The sequence below is a fragment of the Heteronotia binoei genome, chromosome 8 (genome assembly GCF_032191835.1).
Source record: "Heteronotia binoei isolate CCM8104 ecotype False Entrance Well chromosome 8, APGP_CSIRO_Hbin_v1, whole genome shotgun sequence".
In the NCBI taxonomy this organism is placed as follows: domain Eukaryota; kingdom Metazoa; phylum Chordata; class Lepidosauria; order Squamata; family Gekkonidae; genus Heteronotia; species Heteronotia binoei.
The window spans coordinates 97217753-97231881 of record NC_083230.1 but is presented as its reverse complement, the minus strand read 5'-3'; the positions used below and the strand labels follow the sequence as shown (position 1 = coordinate 97231881).

Sequence of the window (14129 nt, the reverse complement as noted above, 5' to 3'; positions counted from 1 at the left end):
TCTTATTCCCAGGGCTTTTTTTGTAGAAAAAGCTCAGCAGGAACTCATTTGCATATTAGGCCACATCCCTAATGTCAAGCCAGCCAGAACTGCGTTCCTGTGCATTCCTGTTAAAAAAATTTAAAAGCCCTGCCTATTCCCCTTCCAAGTCTAACAGGAACAACATAGATGAAACTGCACAGGAATTGAAGGATTCCTCTCCCCCTTCCACGTGGCTTCAACACAAATTAGGGTCCTGTACTCTTGAAAGTTACAGATGTGGGGAGGGTTGCAAATTATGTATTGTCTAGTTTGCCCCAAAAGTGCATGTCAGGGAGAAGTGGGATATAAATTAGATAAAGAGGCAGGCAGGTAGAAGTGGTAGTTTTCCATGGTACACTTATGAGCAACTGCAGAACTGATCCTCTGCAAAAATAATGAAAATATGGAGAAGAGTGGAAGTAAGTAGTGGGAATAGGTGAACAATTTCATACCATCTGGACAGATCCCATAGATGACGAGTTCCTTAGGTGGTTATATGAGCACTGCATCCAGTTGTTTATTGGTAGTAGGCACTTTTATGCTCTGACCTGGATAGCATAGGCTAGCCCCAATCTCATCAGATTTCAGAAGCTAAGCATGGTCAACCTTGGCCAGTATTTGGATGGGAGACCACCAAGAAATACCAGAGTTGTGATGGGGGACAGGAAATGGCAAACCACCTCTGAATGTCTCTTGCCTTGAAATCCTCAACAGTTTCCATAAGTTAAATGTGACCTGATGGGGGAAGGCTCCTTTCTATGCCCAGTGGTATGGTCTGAAAGACCTTTACCCCCCCCCCCCCAAGAGTACAGGCACAGGAACAATACTAAAGACAGAAAACAAAGGCTGCAGGGACAGAAACAGAGGCATGCCTGGTTGGGCATTTGATGGGTTCAGGATCACCCACCACCAAATCCTTAATTGACAAACACAAAATAGGGCAAAGAAGTTACCCTTTACTCCCAGTTTGCTGTAGCCAGTGTGATATAGTGGTTTAATGTGTGGACTCTAATTTGGGAGAACTGGGTTAGATTTCTCATGCACCTGCTAGGTAACCTTGGGTCAGTCACAGTTCTTGAAGGAGATGCTGCCTCAAGAGCAGTTCTTGAAAAAGCTTTCTCAGCCCCACCTACCTCACAGGGTGTTTGTTGTGGAGAGGGGAAGGGAAAGGAGTTTGTAAGCCATTCTGAGACTCTGAGTGAAAGGCAGAGTATAAATGCAATCTCCTTCCCCACCCCCCATCCTTCCTGTAGGAAACAGGTGATTGCCTAGGGCAATGCCCCATTTCCTGCTGGGGATAGACTCATGAGGGACAAAGTACAATTCTTTTGTCTTCCTTCAGGCCCCTCTGATTCTGGTATGGCTGGAAACAGTCTGCAGGAGTCACATACCACCCTTCTGCTCTAAGACAGGGTGCACTGCTGGAGCTCACAGTCCGAGGTTCCCCTCAAATCTAAAGCCAGCCCTGTAGTGCAATCATTTTAATCAGGCCCATAATACTGCATTTGTGGACTTAGGGTGTATGATTTTCCTCAAACAGGAAAAATATCAGCTTATACTAGCGCCCCCTCTCCATGGTGAAGAGGCAGTACTTTGGGTCATCTGTAAGGTATTTCAGAAGCAAATAGCAGTTTTAGCTTGTTTACAGTCAATACCAGGGGTGTCAAACATGAGGCCCGGGGGCCAAATCAGGCCCCTGGAAGGCTCTTATCAGGCCCCTGAGCAACTGGCTGTCATCTGCTTCTTTCTCCTTCATTCTTGATTCCTTTTGCATAACAGCTTGTTTTGCAAGGCTTGCTCAATCACATAGGAGCTACAGAGCAAAACCTCTATTTTCTCGATTGGCTGAGGCTCTTTCCTTGGAGAGGAAGGCAGAGCTTGTTTTGCCAGGCTCTCTTTAATTAATCACACAGCAGATCTACTGAGCCAAGCCTCTCTTTCTTCTATTGGTTGAGGCTCCCCCCCACCAGTTCTCTGGGGAAGGAAAGAAAGAGCACCTTCCTTTGCTCAGTTCCCTGGATCCCATGGGTGAAATGCAAAGAAAGCACCTTTAAAACCAATGAATGCTGATGTTTTCAGCATGGTTTAAGTTTTTTAAAAAATTAATTGTGTTTGTCTGTATCCTTTATAAAGTTTGTATCTCTGCTACCTAATCTTGAATAGGTACACATATGGCCTGGGCCAACAAGGACTCATTTATGTCAGATCCAGCCCTCATAACAAATGAGTTTGACACCCCTGGTCAATACATTGCCTGCCAGCCACTGGTGTTGTGTTTGCAAAATGGTTTTGCTCAACTTGAATATGGATTAGGCACCATTAAATGCCAATTTCTGCCCCAGCTTCCATGTTTTTGTCATATAAGGACTACCCAATTGAGCTCCCTGTGTGCGCATCTCTCTCTCTGTGCATGTGGAAGAATGTGGCTTTTGCAAATGAGCGCAATGTTCTCATTCTAATTCTGGCATCGTTTGCCGTCTGTAGAGAAAAAAGTAAAAGGCTACATGAGTTTTGTGTCCCAGGGCAACTTAAATGATATACAGGGACCAGCTCAAATTCAGCTGGAACACAGTTATGGCAAATCAAAATGGCAAAGGAATAAAAAGTCATCCATCATTAATTTCCACCCTGAACCTACATAATGATATTGCTGTCACGGTACATGGAATACTTTGTTCTGATGTATAAATCCTTCTTAATGCTTGACAAATTGAGGAAGTCCACTCTATAGTGTGTCCTCTTTTTTGTGATCCCACTACAAAGTTTACTACCACTAAAGAATGGGGATGCAGAATTATGCCAACATAGAGATATGGTTAGTTAACCAATAGTGCAACCCTAAACAGTAACCTCCATCTAAGCCTGTTGGCTTCAACCCCTTTTAGTATACTGCAGGAACAATTTCCAGAGCTGTCTACCATCTGTGATGGAAGCTGAGAGTGTGGATGGCCATGTTCCTAGGCCCTTGGCACCTTTAAGATTCTTCTTCTTGAGAAGATCAGAAGGATCCATGGAGCACAACTAACCTGGGATTTATCACAGGGATTTATGGATAATAGATGCTTGTCTATACTAGAATATGTCAACCCAAGGCTGAGAATATGACTTGGAGTGTCACCAGGAGGATGTGTTGTACTGGGATGCAAGACCTTCAAGGACTGCAAGACTTGTCCAATGAATCATGCATGGATATACAGTAAGTTGTTACCTTCTCCTTCACCTTTGCCTTGTAGGCAACTGCAACTACATTGAATCTTTAATAAATCCTCTTACATTGTCATAGGACTTCTAGGTTGGCCAGAGAACACGAGACGAAAATTCTCCATTTCAGAGTCAAATACGGAAACCCACAATACCACATGCTTTGTGTATAAATGTGGATGACCAGGTTTATTGTTACTATTATTGTGGTGATCTCCTGGTGACAGGAAAGATAAAATAAGGACACTATACCAGGACTCACCGCAAGTAAGCAAATGAAAGGTTTTTGTCTCAGAGGAAGCAGTGGGGGAACGGCAACTGTATGTCCCTTGTCTCATAATTATTACAATAACTTCTCCACTTCTCTGTGAACAACAGTTTTTGTCTACAATCAGTTTATATTGTCCCATGAAAATCAATTTAAATTTAAAAAGATGATTTTAACATAGAATTTGTTTTTAGCAAGCCCAGTCCTGAAACATACTTCCAATTTCTTCAAGAGGCTGTTAAAACACAGAGGAACAGCTAAGGGCTAAGTCTGTTAGCCAAATGCACAACTCTGTGGACAATTCTTATTCTAATCTTCACCACCCTATTTTTTTTTTATTCTGACTGGCAGCAAAATATGGCTAATTTCAGACAAGATGCAGGGCTAAGCGCAGTCAGCCTGTCATGATCAACAGACATAATGAACAATTCATATGAGACTGGCCACCACTCTGAACATGGAGAGCAGAAATTCTCAGGTGAATTCCACGCATCCAGAGGTTGTGGCCCGATTTTTGCCCAAAGCAAGATTTCAAAGTGAATGATGGAAGTCTGTCCTCAGACAAAACATTTGAGGAACTTTTCAGGAAGCCAAAGGAATTTGACCAGTTCTCTTTCCTCATGGAGGTTTTTGTACATCTCAACATCTAATCAGTTTCTCTTTGGTCCACCATCACATAGTAACTTTACCACTTTCAAATTCATATATAATAAATTCATAATAAATATCCTCCCCTTCTTTGTGATTTATTCTGAGACAGTCCTAGTGCATATCAAGAGTCAGACAGAAGAAGAAATATGTTCAAAACAAGTGGGCAGCTCTCTGGCAATGCAACCTCTGAGGGAACATAAAGGGGAAACTCATTATTAAAAAGGTACAGTTTTGCCATGGGCACTTATAATTCCTTTCAAAGCATTGCCTATCCCCTGCTGAGCAGCCATGAAGATTTAGTGCAGAGATAAACAAACATCACTTGACCAATGGGCAACTGTGAAAGGGAAGGGGCAGGAATGTCGGGCAAACAGAAGGGAGCACAAGAGTTCTGTATCCAGGAGAAGGAAGAAGGGAAGGTCTGGATGGATTTTATGAATGTTCATATTATTTTGTTTCTTCCCCCGCACCTTCTAGGTTTTGTCTTCAAATAAATTCTGCAAAGGAACACGGGAGACATTCATGCTACTTGCTGTGAGCAATACGAGTAAATTTCCAAGGCCCATGGATTCCACAGACCTTTGAGTCACCTCCTTTACCCCTACAGGCTAATGTCCAGAATTGCAAGAGTTCCGTGGCAAGTCTTGGTAGCCCTTAGAAACTGGTTGGCATCTCTTCAGATATTTTTCGCCAAGAGCGAGAGATGCGCTGTCGATTCCATGGGTTTCTTCCTCATGTGACACCCGAACGGTTTCAGGCGCAGCTGCGTTTTCCTAAGGTTTCTCTCCCTCACAAAAAACCACAGACATCACACTGCCGTCTCAAGGTCTTCACGGGGCGTGGCTGGGAAATTCTGTCGACTTTCCAAGTATGATGCTAGATCTGGATCCCCAGCCTGCTGGGCCCTGTCTCGTGGTGTCTTACCCTATATAGTTAAAACAAAGAGAGAAACATTTAATAATAATAATAATATAATAAATTTTATTTGTACCCCGCCCTCCCCCGCCGAAGCAGGCTCAGGGCGGCTAACAACACAGTGACCAATGGTACATTAATAAATAAAACATTAATAAACAACATAGTAACCAATGGTGCATTAATTAAAACCATTACATTAAGAATATTAAATTAAGCATTAACTTAACCTTAAAAACCAGTAGAACATTAATTAAAACAAACTATAACATTATCATTGACGCTATTCTAGTTAGTGCTAATGGCGGATTTTCTTCGTTGTAAAATTGTACTTCAGCTGTTCATAAAAGCTAATTTTAAAAGAGTGGTCTTGCAGGCCCTGCGGAACTGATCAAGGTTCCGCAGGGCCCGCACCTCCTCTGGAAGTTGGTTCCAGAGATATGGGGCCGCAGCCGAGAAGGCCCGTGAGCGGGTGTTCTGTAGTTTAACTTCTCTTGGCCCAGGGGTAGTCAGTCTGTTTTTTCCTACTGACCTCAGTGCTCTCTGGGGCTCATACGGGGAGAGGCGGTCCTTCAGGTAGGCCGGTCCTCGGCCATATAGGGCTTTAAAGGTAATAACCAGCACTTTGTACTGGACTCGGAATACAATCGGCAACCAGTGCAGCTCGCGTAGCCCCGGCCGTACATGTTCCCATCTTGGGAGACCAAGCAGCAGCCTGGCCGCCGCGTTCTGCACTAGTTGTAATTTCCGGGTCCGGCACAGAGGCAGCCCCATGTAGAGGGCGTTACAGTAGTCCAGTCGTGAGGTGACCGTTGCATGGATCACCGTCGCTAGGTCCCGACGCTCCAGGAAAGGGGCCAACTGCTTCGCCCGCCTCAGATGGAAGAATGCTGACTTGGCAGTGGCTGTTATCTGGGCCTCCATTGATAATGAAGGCTCCAGCAGGACACCCAGACTCTTCACCCGCTGCGCCGCCTTTAGCTGCACACCGTCGAAGGTCGGGAGGGATATTTCCCTTCCTGGAGCGCCGCGACCCACACAGAGAACCTCTGTCTTTGCCGGATTTAACTTCAGCCCACTCAGTCTAAGCCACATTGCGATAGCCCGTAACGCCTGATCCAAGTCTCCCGGGGCGGAGGCGGGCCGGCCGTCCATCAGCAGATAGAGCTGGGTGTCATCAGCATATTGATGGCAGCCCAGCCCAAACCTCCTGGCAATCTGGGCAAGGGGGCGCATATAGATGTTAAATAACATCGGGGAGAGGACTGCTCCCTGAGGCACCCCACAATCTAGTGTGTGCCTCTGGGATCGTTCTCCCCCAATCGCCACCCTTTGTCCCCGACCCATGAGGAAGGAGGAGAGCCATTGTAAAGCAGACCCCTTAACCCCAATGTCGGCGAGGCGGTGGATTAGTAGCTGATGGTCGACTGTATCAAATGCAGCCGACAAATCTAATAACATCAGCACCGCTACACCGCCTCGATCCAGTTGCCGTTGGAGGTCATTTGCCAAGGCGACCAAGACCATCTCCGTCCCGTGACCCGGTCGGAAGCCAGACTGGCACGGGTCCAGGACAGAAGCGTCATCTAGAAATCTCTGTAGCTGCAACGCCACTGCCCTCTCGATAATTTTACCTAAAAATGGTAAATTAGACACCGGTCGGTAATTCGCCAATTCGGCCGGGTCTGCTGTAGATTTTTTCAGGAGGGGACGGACCAAGGCCTCTTTCAGAGGCGTTGGAAAGCGCCCCTCTAAGAGGGATCCATTTATGATGTCCCGTAGAGGACATCTAAGCTCCCTCTGGCAAGATTTAATCAGCCAAGAGGGGCAAGGGTCCAGATCACATGTTGTTGGGCGAGAAGCAGAAAGAATTCCATCAACTTCTTCCAGGCTGAGTGGGTCGAAGTGGTCCAGCAGTAAATCTGAAGACAGGCGCGGAGCCTCAGTTTCACTCATTGTATCTAATGTGATAGGCAGGTCTTGGCGGAGTGATGAGATTTTATCTGCAAAATATTTCGCAAATGCCTCACAGCCTATCTCCAATTCTCTAACATTTGGTTTGCCTTGTGGCAGTGTTACAAGATCTCCAATTACCCTAAACAATTGTGCTGGGCGCGAATTTGCAGATGCAATCTTGGCTGCAAAGTATTGTTTCTTTGCAGCCTTGACTGCCATCTCATATGACTTCATAAACGTTCTATAGGATGTTCTCGTCACTTCGTCCTGAGTATGCCTCCACCGCCTCTCTAGTCGTCTGAGCCCTTGCTTCAGCTGGCGTAACTCCAAGGTGTACCATGGAGCTAGCCTCATGCGAGGGCGCAGAGGGCGCCGGGGTGCAATTTCGTCAATGGCCCTGGATAGTTGGTCTTGCCAGACTTCCACCAGGTCATCGAGAGAATCGCCAGTGGGCCAGGGATCCCTCAGGGCCGTTTGGAACCGTTCCGGGTCCATCAGGCCCCGAGGGCAAGCCAAAATAGGCTCTCCGCCCATACAGGGTTGGGGTGACATCTCCATACGGGCCTTAAGGGCTAGGTGATCCGACCATGGAACCGCTTCATCTGTGATATCGTTCACCAAAATCCCAGACGCAAAGATCAGGTCTAGTGTGTGTCCGGCCTGATGCGTGGGTGTTGTGACAAGTTGAGAGAGTCCTAGTGTCGCCATGGAAGACACTAGGTCCATCGCCTGAGTGGAGGCCGTGTCATCGGCATGGACATTGAAGTCACCCAGGACCATAAGCCCTGGGTACTCCAATGCCCAGCCCGCCACTGCCTCCAATAGTGATGGTAAGGCGCTGGCTGGTGCGTTAGGCGGACGGTACACCAGCCAGATCGCCAACCCCTCTCCAACATCCCACCACAGACCGACACATTCGATGCCATCGATCTTTGGGGCCGGGAGAGCCTGAAAGGAGTAAGCCTCCCGTATGAATAATGCCACTCCTCCCCCCCGCCCGTTACTCCGTGACTGGTGGAAGACCGAGTAGCCTGGGGGGGTCATCTGGGAGAGCGCTACTGTCTCTCCGTCCCGCACCCAGGTCTCGGTCACGCAAGCCAGGTCCACGTCCTGCCGGAGCAAGAACTCCTTAAGGGTCGAGGTCTTATTATTGATGGACCTGGCGTTGCATAACACCAGTGACGGAGATGAGCATTTCCTCTTAGGCCCACTACCTGTCACCGTTGGGATGGGCAATAGACTGGAAGGTGGCCGAGCACTGATTTGTCTCTGTCTCCTTCCCTTATATGATTGTCTATTCCCACCGCCATATCTTCCCCTCCCCTCAGACTATATTTCTGAAATGTTTGTTTGGAGGGCTTGTAGATCGAAAATATTTTTGGTTGCCCTGTGTCTCTATGCAGTCTGTGGGAAAGATTCACTGCAACCTTTTGCAGAACCCCTTCTTTGTACATGTTTGGTGACCCAGCCTTGGGATAGAAGTGGGGTTGCCACCTCTGAGCTGGGAATTACTTGGAAATTTGCAGGTAGATCCCAGTGATGGCAGGGGTGGAGGAAGGGAGGAACCTCAGCAGGATATGTTGCCATAAAGTGCCTCTCACAAAGCAGTCATTTTCTCCAGGGAAAATGATCTTGGTCATCAGGAAATGTGCTGGTGCCATGTGGAGGTTGATAATCCCATGCAGAGGTATATTGACCTTGACATATTTACCTCCTACCACACCCCCTACCATCCTGCTGAATAGGCTGAGAAAGTCCAACAAGCCTTTGTGCTTTGAGGGGCTTTTCTGCTTTCTCATTTCCCTTGCTTGTGTGTTTCTATTGCTTCAGATTTTATTTTCACCAGCTCTGTGTATGTTTGCTCCCTCTAGTGGTCAATGCAATATTACATCACTTTATGTCCAGTTTATCTCCCTGCAGATTTAAAATGCAGGGTTTTATGCTGATATAGTGGTGTAATTTTGAATGTACCACTAGAGGGAGCAAAACATGTGCAGAACAGGGGAAGCATGAGAAATGCACAAGCAAGGAAAATGAGAATGATAAAAAGTCCATGGACTGTTTCAAAGAGGGTGAAACTGAGAATGCTTTACCTGTACTTAATTATCTACAAGTAAGGCAGGGCACCAGTCTGATCACACTCTAAAAGACAACTTTTATTTTTCTGAAGAAAATTATATGTTGCCTATCACTGCAATTTGCAATATGAGTGTCCCAAGGAATACTTGAGATCTACATTTACAATAGTTTATTCTGTGCCACCAAGTATAGAAAAAAGAAAACAGAACACTGGAGAAACTGGTATCTTTGCATCATCCTTGCTTCTCTGAAGCATGACAGGTTTTGCCCATGTCTCTTACAGCCATTTGCCCCAAACTGTCTGCTAATACTAAGGTCTGATCAGAAGGTCAGCCCATATAGCATCTTCCCAGATGATGCCAGCCTTTGTCACCTGCCAGACAGCCAGATGGGGTGACAGAAGTCAGGCTAAACAGTATAATGTGGCAGCCCCTTCCTATGCAAAACTGGAAGAGCGTATGCAACTGACTTCATCACTATTTCTGATGTATCTCCAGCATCATATTGGAAAATAATTACTTGTTGCCTATGTTATTAAACCTGCTTTCTTTTACATTTACATCAGTTGACTGGGGTTAGTCTTGTGCTGGTGATCAAAGCCAGGATAAGTACAAAGAACAGTTACAGTCCATAGTTTATAGCAGATAGAAATGTGGTATACTCAGTGGTTTTTCAACAACGGTCACTGTATTTACAGTCATGACCTGTTCAGGAAACTTTTACATTTACATTTTGCTCTTCTTGACAGACTTCAGTCTAAACATTTTTTAACAATTGAATCCTATGCACGTGCTAACTTCAATGGACTTAGAAGGATGTGACACTGCTTAGAATGGGCTATATAAACGACATAAAACCTGGGTCTCCCACATCCTAGTCCTCTTCTCCTTTATAGTACTTAGTTTATAACAGGGCTTTTTTTGTAGAAAATGCCCAGCAGGAACTCATTTGCATATTAGGCCACACCTCCTGACACCAAGCCAGCTGAAACTATGTTCCTGTGCGTTCCTGCTAAAAAAAAAAACAACAACGCCCTGATTTATATAATTTGGGATTATCATTGATTCATTTCACTACTATACACTATAGAGAAGAGATAGAAGGTTGCTATTTTCAGCGACATCTCCCTGTTTTGAGTAACATCTTAGTCTGTCCTATTAATGCATATCCAGGGTGTTTAAAACCCTTCTCATAAATTTAACTAATCTCATCAAAACTCTTTATACTTCTGGACAATTGTTTGGTCTGAACAGGAACCTTAAAATTCACTTGAAATTTTGTTCTTGGTGGAATTGAGTGGTAACATAAAGATGTGTGGCACATAAATAAGATGGATTTTACTGGTTTATGGAGATGCTTTTAGCCTCCCTTAAAGTCTTCAGATATTTTACCTACATCTGTCATTTTGTTTTGGAAATATCATTTTAGGAAAATCCTACATAAATCTCTAGCTTCTACTGTGCAAACAAGAAGACAGACATAGACACTTTCATCCCTATCTCTAGTCCCAGTAAGGATTATCTGTTCTTCCTTCCCACACTAATATCCTGTCTATTTAGTTTTGCTTTGTTTTTTAATTGTAGTTGGCTTTTCACTATGGAATAGCTTTCCAATAACCATCTCTGACTCTATCCTCCAGTGTTTACATAGTCCCACCTGCCAACCAAACTTCATGCACCATTTAAAGTTGGCTGGTTATGCAGATGGCAATTAATATATTTCAGCTCCATATTTTGATGCCATAATTCCAATTACAGTGAAACATAAAGACATCTTTTATAATGTATACCAATTGTCTGCTCCATGAGATTTACCACATGGAAATTCTTATGCTACTTCTGGAGAGGTGTTGATTTGATTTATTCAACTTAATGAATCACCCCATCCTGACTATTGCCAGGCTCTGGGTGATGTACAGCAATGATAGATAGATAGATGATAGATAGATAGATAGATAGATAGATAGATAGATAGATAGATAGATAGATAGATAGATAGATAGATAGATAGATAGATAGATAGATAGATTATAAACCCCAAAGACATCCTATTAAAATTCTTCAAATTGCTGATGGGGGGGCAGGATCTAGATGGGTGGAGGAGCAGGGTGCCAGCTTGGCAACCATCAATGTCTTTAAATTGAAAGCCTGGTGGAGCATCTCTGCCTTACAGGCCCTGTGGAACTGTAGAAGATCTCACAGGGCCCTGATGTTCTCTGGCAGAGAGTTACACTAGGTCAGGGCCAGGACTGAAAATGTCCTGGCCCTTGTTGAGGAAGCTGGACCTCTTTAGGGCCAGGAATAACTAGCAAGTTTTAGCCAGCAGAGCACAATGTTCTTCCAAGGACATACCGGAGAGCTGCAGGCTCTGGGGATGGTTATTATGGAAGTCTGCTATATTCACCACTTGATGAAAGATCCACATAAAATGGCTAAAGGTTGCTTCCTGGTTTTGTGTTCACGCCAGAGTTACTGGAAATGTATAGGCTGCTTACCTAATTTCAAGCATGCTGAAACTGCCTTATGGTTTCATTGATTTTCTGGACTCACTGCAAGAATGTTCCAGGTGCTTCACAGTTGTTCTTTTGAGTCCTTGTTCTCCCTTTTTCTTCTTTGCCCCCACTGCTGCCTTGAGCCTCATTTCCCCTTCCTAATGTATTATTCCTTTGGCTATGGTGATCCACCCAGTTTTGGTTGATGGTACCACAGTGCTGCATTTCATGATACAGGTGCTTGTTAGCAAAATCACCTCAGTCACTGGTGATACAAGCATGAGGCACAAGACAGGGTGAGAAAGAAAATGGGGAAGGCAAATGGCACTGAGATGAGCAAGTACGAGGGGAGCAGAAGAGTGCTGACCAACACTCAAGCAATATAAATATTCCAAGAAGTGTGTATTTTCATTTGGTTGCATTGGACTTGTAACTTTTCAAGCAAATACTGATGTTAGGAAATGTTCACTATGGCCCTGTTGGCAACTCCCTTGTTTCTGTAGGTCACGACACCCTAGATAACTGCACAGCAGTGTTTGGTCCAATTTGCAAAAAATTATGCAAGTCTTATTTAATTCAAGATTTTCCCACATCTTAAGCATCCTACATATGTCACCTCAAATCAGTGGGAATGACATCGAAATGAACGTAGATAGCACAGGGTTGGAAAAAGAATTCAAGAACGTCCAAGATTCCCTTTTCAACAATATTGGCCAAGACGAAAGCATACTGAATTCATTCCTCTGCAGTATCATTCAGTGGGTTTGTTTGGTTCGGTTACCTTGGAATCCACAGTTCTTAGTGATGCACCTCCCTCTACCAAGAGCTGGCAGATACCACGATGGCCCTGGCAGGCAGCCATGTGCAGAGCTGTCTCACCCCTGTGCGTACAACAGAGAACACGATTAGCAAGAACCACCTCATGCCAACTGATTACTTTTGCCAGGGCACAACGTATCAGCACTGCTAACACAGACACATTTTCTTTCTTTTGCCTTTGGACTCCCCAGTACATGAACATCAGGTATCAATGGTTTGAAAGATCCCTTTTAAAAAATTATTATTCGCATGCTTAGAACCGTGCATAGCGTATTAAGTTCTCATTCAGACTGAAGTTCCATTTTAAGCCAGTCATGATTTTTTTTTTTGCTTCAGATTTGAATGCTGGGTAATCAATGGTGAGCTTCCCCTTCTCCCGCCTCCCATGTCACTTCCTGTTCAGTCTGAACAATAAGATACTTTGTTTCTGCAAGCAAGCTGAATGGTTTTTTTTAAAAGTTTGCAATCTGAAATTAACATTTATGTCATGCAGTTCTCTGGATTCTGGACCTAAGTGACTTATAGTCCTATTGCATCTTTCTTCAAGACTTGCATTCTGTCAGACTCTTGGTATTATAGTTTCAAATCAATCAATTTCAAGAATAACCCTTCTGTAGGATCTCTGCGGAGCTGGATTAACAATCAGGCCAAATAGGCATTGGCCTATCGGCCCCCACACCTTTAGGGGCCATGGGCCAGCTCCCACCCCCCAGTTTTCTCCCTGCTTGCAGCCCTCCCAGCTTGCACATACAGCCAGCAACTGAGTTGCTCTTTGCCCAACTTGCCTGGTGCAGCTGCTGCTGGTATTGTTGCCAAGTTTGCCTCTCTCTGCATCTCCCTTGCAGCTTTGTTAAAGGGGCTTTTAAGAAGGTGCCTGCAGGCTGCTGTAGGCTGGGGGTGGCAGGACAGGCACTCAGACTCTGAGATAATTTGCAAGGGAGCCCCCAAGATTTTGACTGCCTACGGGCCTCCACAGTGTTTTATCTGCCACTGGATCTCTGATTCAAGTTCAAGGAAAAGGATTTAGCAGGACTGCTGCAATGCAAGTCAGAATTCCCAGCAAGATCTCCAACAGATTTTATTTAAAACTTCCATCTTGGTGTTACAGCCTCAAGAGAGCAAGGGAAGAAATTGTGTTTCTCCAAAATGAAAGATGAAAGATGCTGGCATAGGCTCAGAACAACCCCCAAATTGCATTAAATTCTGCATTTTACAGAGTGGTTGTAGCTCCAGAACTCCTTGTGTACACTTTCCTCATTCCCACCCCTAATCACTCTAACATATTTCAGGCCCCACACTATACTAGGAAGTGTCTGGCAAAATAGTCTTTTATAATTGGTATATTTGCTGGAAGGGTTTATTCCTTTCTTCTTTTTCCTGCTAAGAAGCAATCTAAAAGGAACCAGCAGCTACCCATTAATCAGCCTAACTACTATTGGTTTAGCAGGAAAGATGGTAACAGAATGGGATTCTTGGCTTTCAGAGCCTGTTTGATGAGCTCAAATTGGAGCAGAATATATTAGCCAGCTGTGTGGTGATTTATTTGTTTCATCGCATTATATCTTTCCTTTCTTTCATTAAGGAACTCAACACAGCCTACAAGGTTTCCTACGTGGCTGAGACACTGATCAGATTCAAACCTGCTTAACTTCAGCAAAGAGGCTGCAGCGCCATGTATCTTTCCATCCATTTCCTGGGTATTCTGTGTGTCTGAATTTTTTTAATATA

General features: G+C 44.7%; 1 protein-coding gene across 1 annotated transcript in view; it reads right to left on the bottom strand.

The window, feature by feature from the left end:
* Positions 1-3384: 3384 nt before the first annotated feature.
* DGKI (diacylglycerol kinase iota) overlaps positions 3385-14129 on the bottom strand; it is a 398043-nt gene continuing 387298 nt past the window's right edge. Inside the window, 2 exon segments of the mRNA XM_060245690.1 lie at positions 3385-5066; positions 12364-12463. Of these exon segments, the coding sequence (XP_060101673.1) occupies positions 4950-5066; positions 12364-12463 (217 nt within the window). The 3' untranslated portion in view covers positions 3385-4949.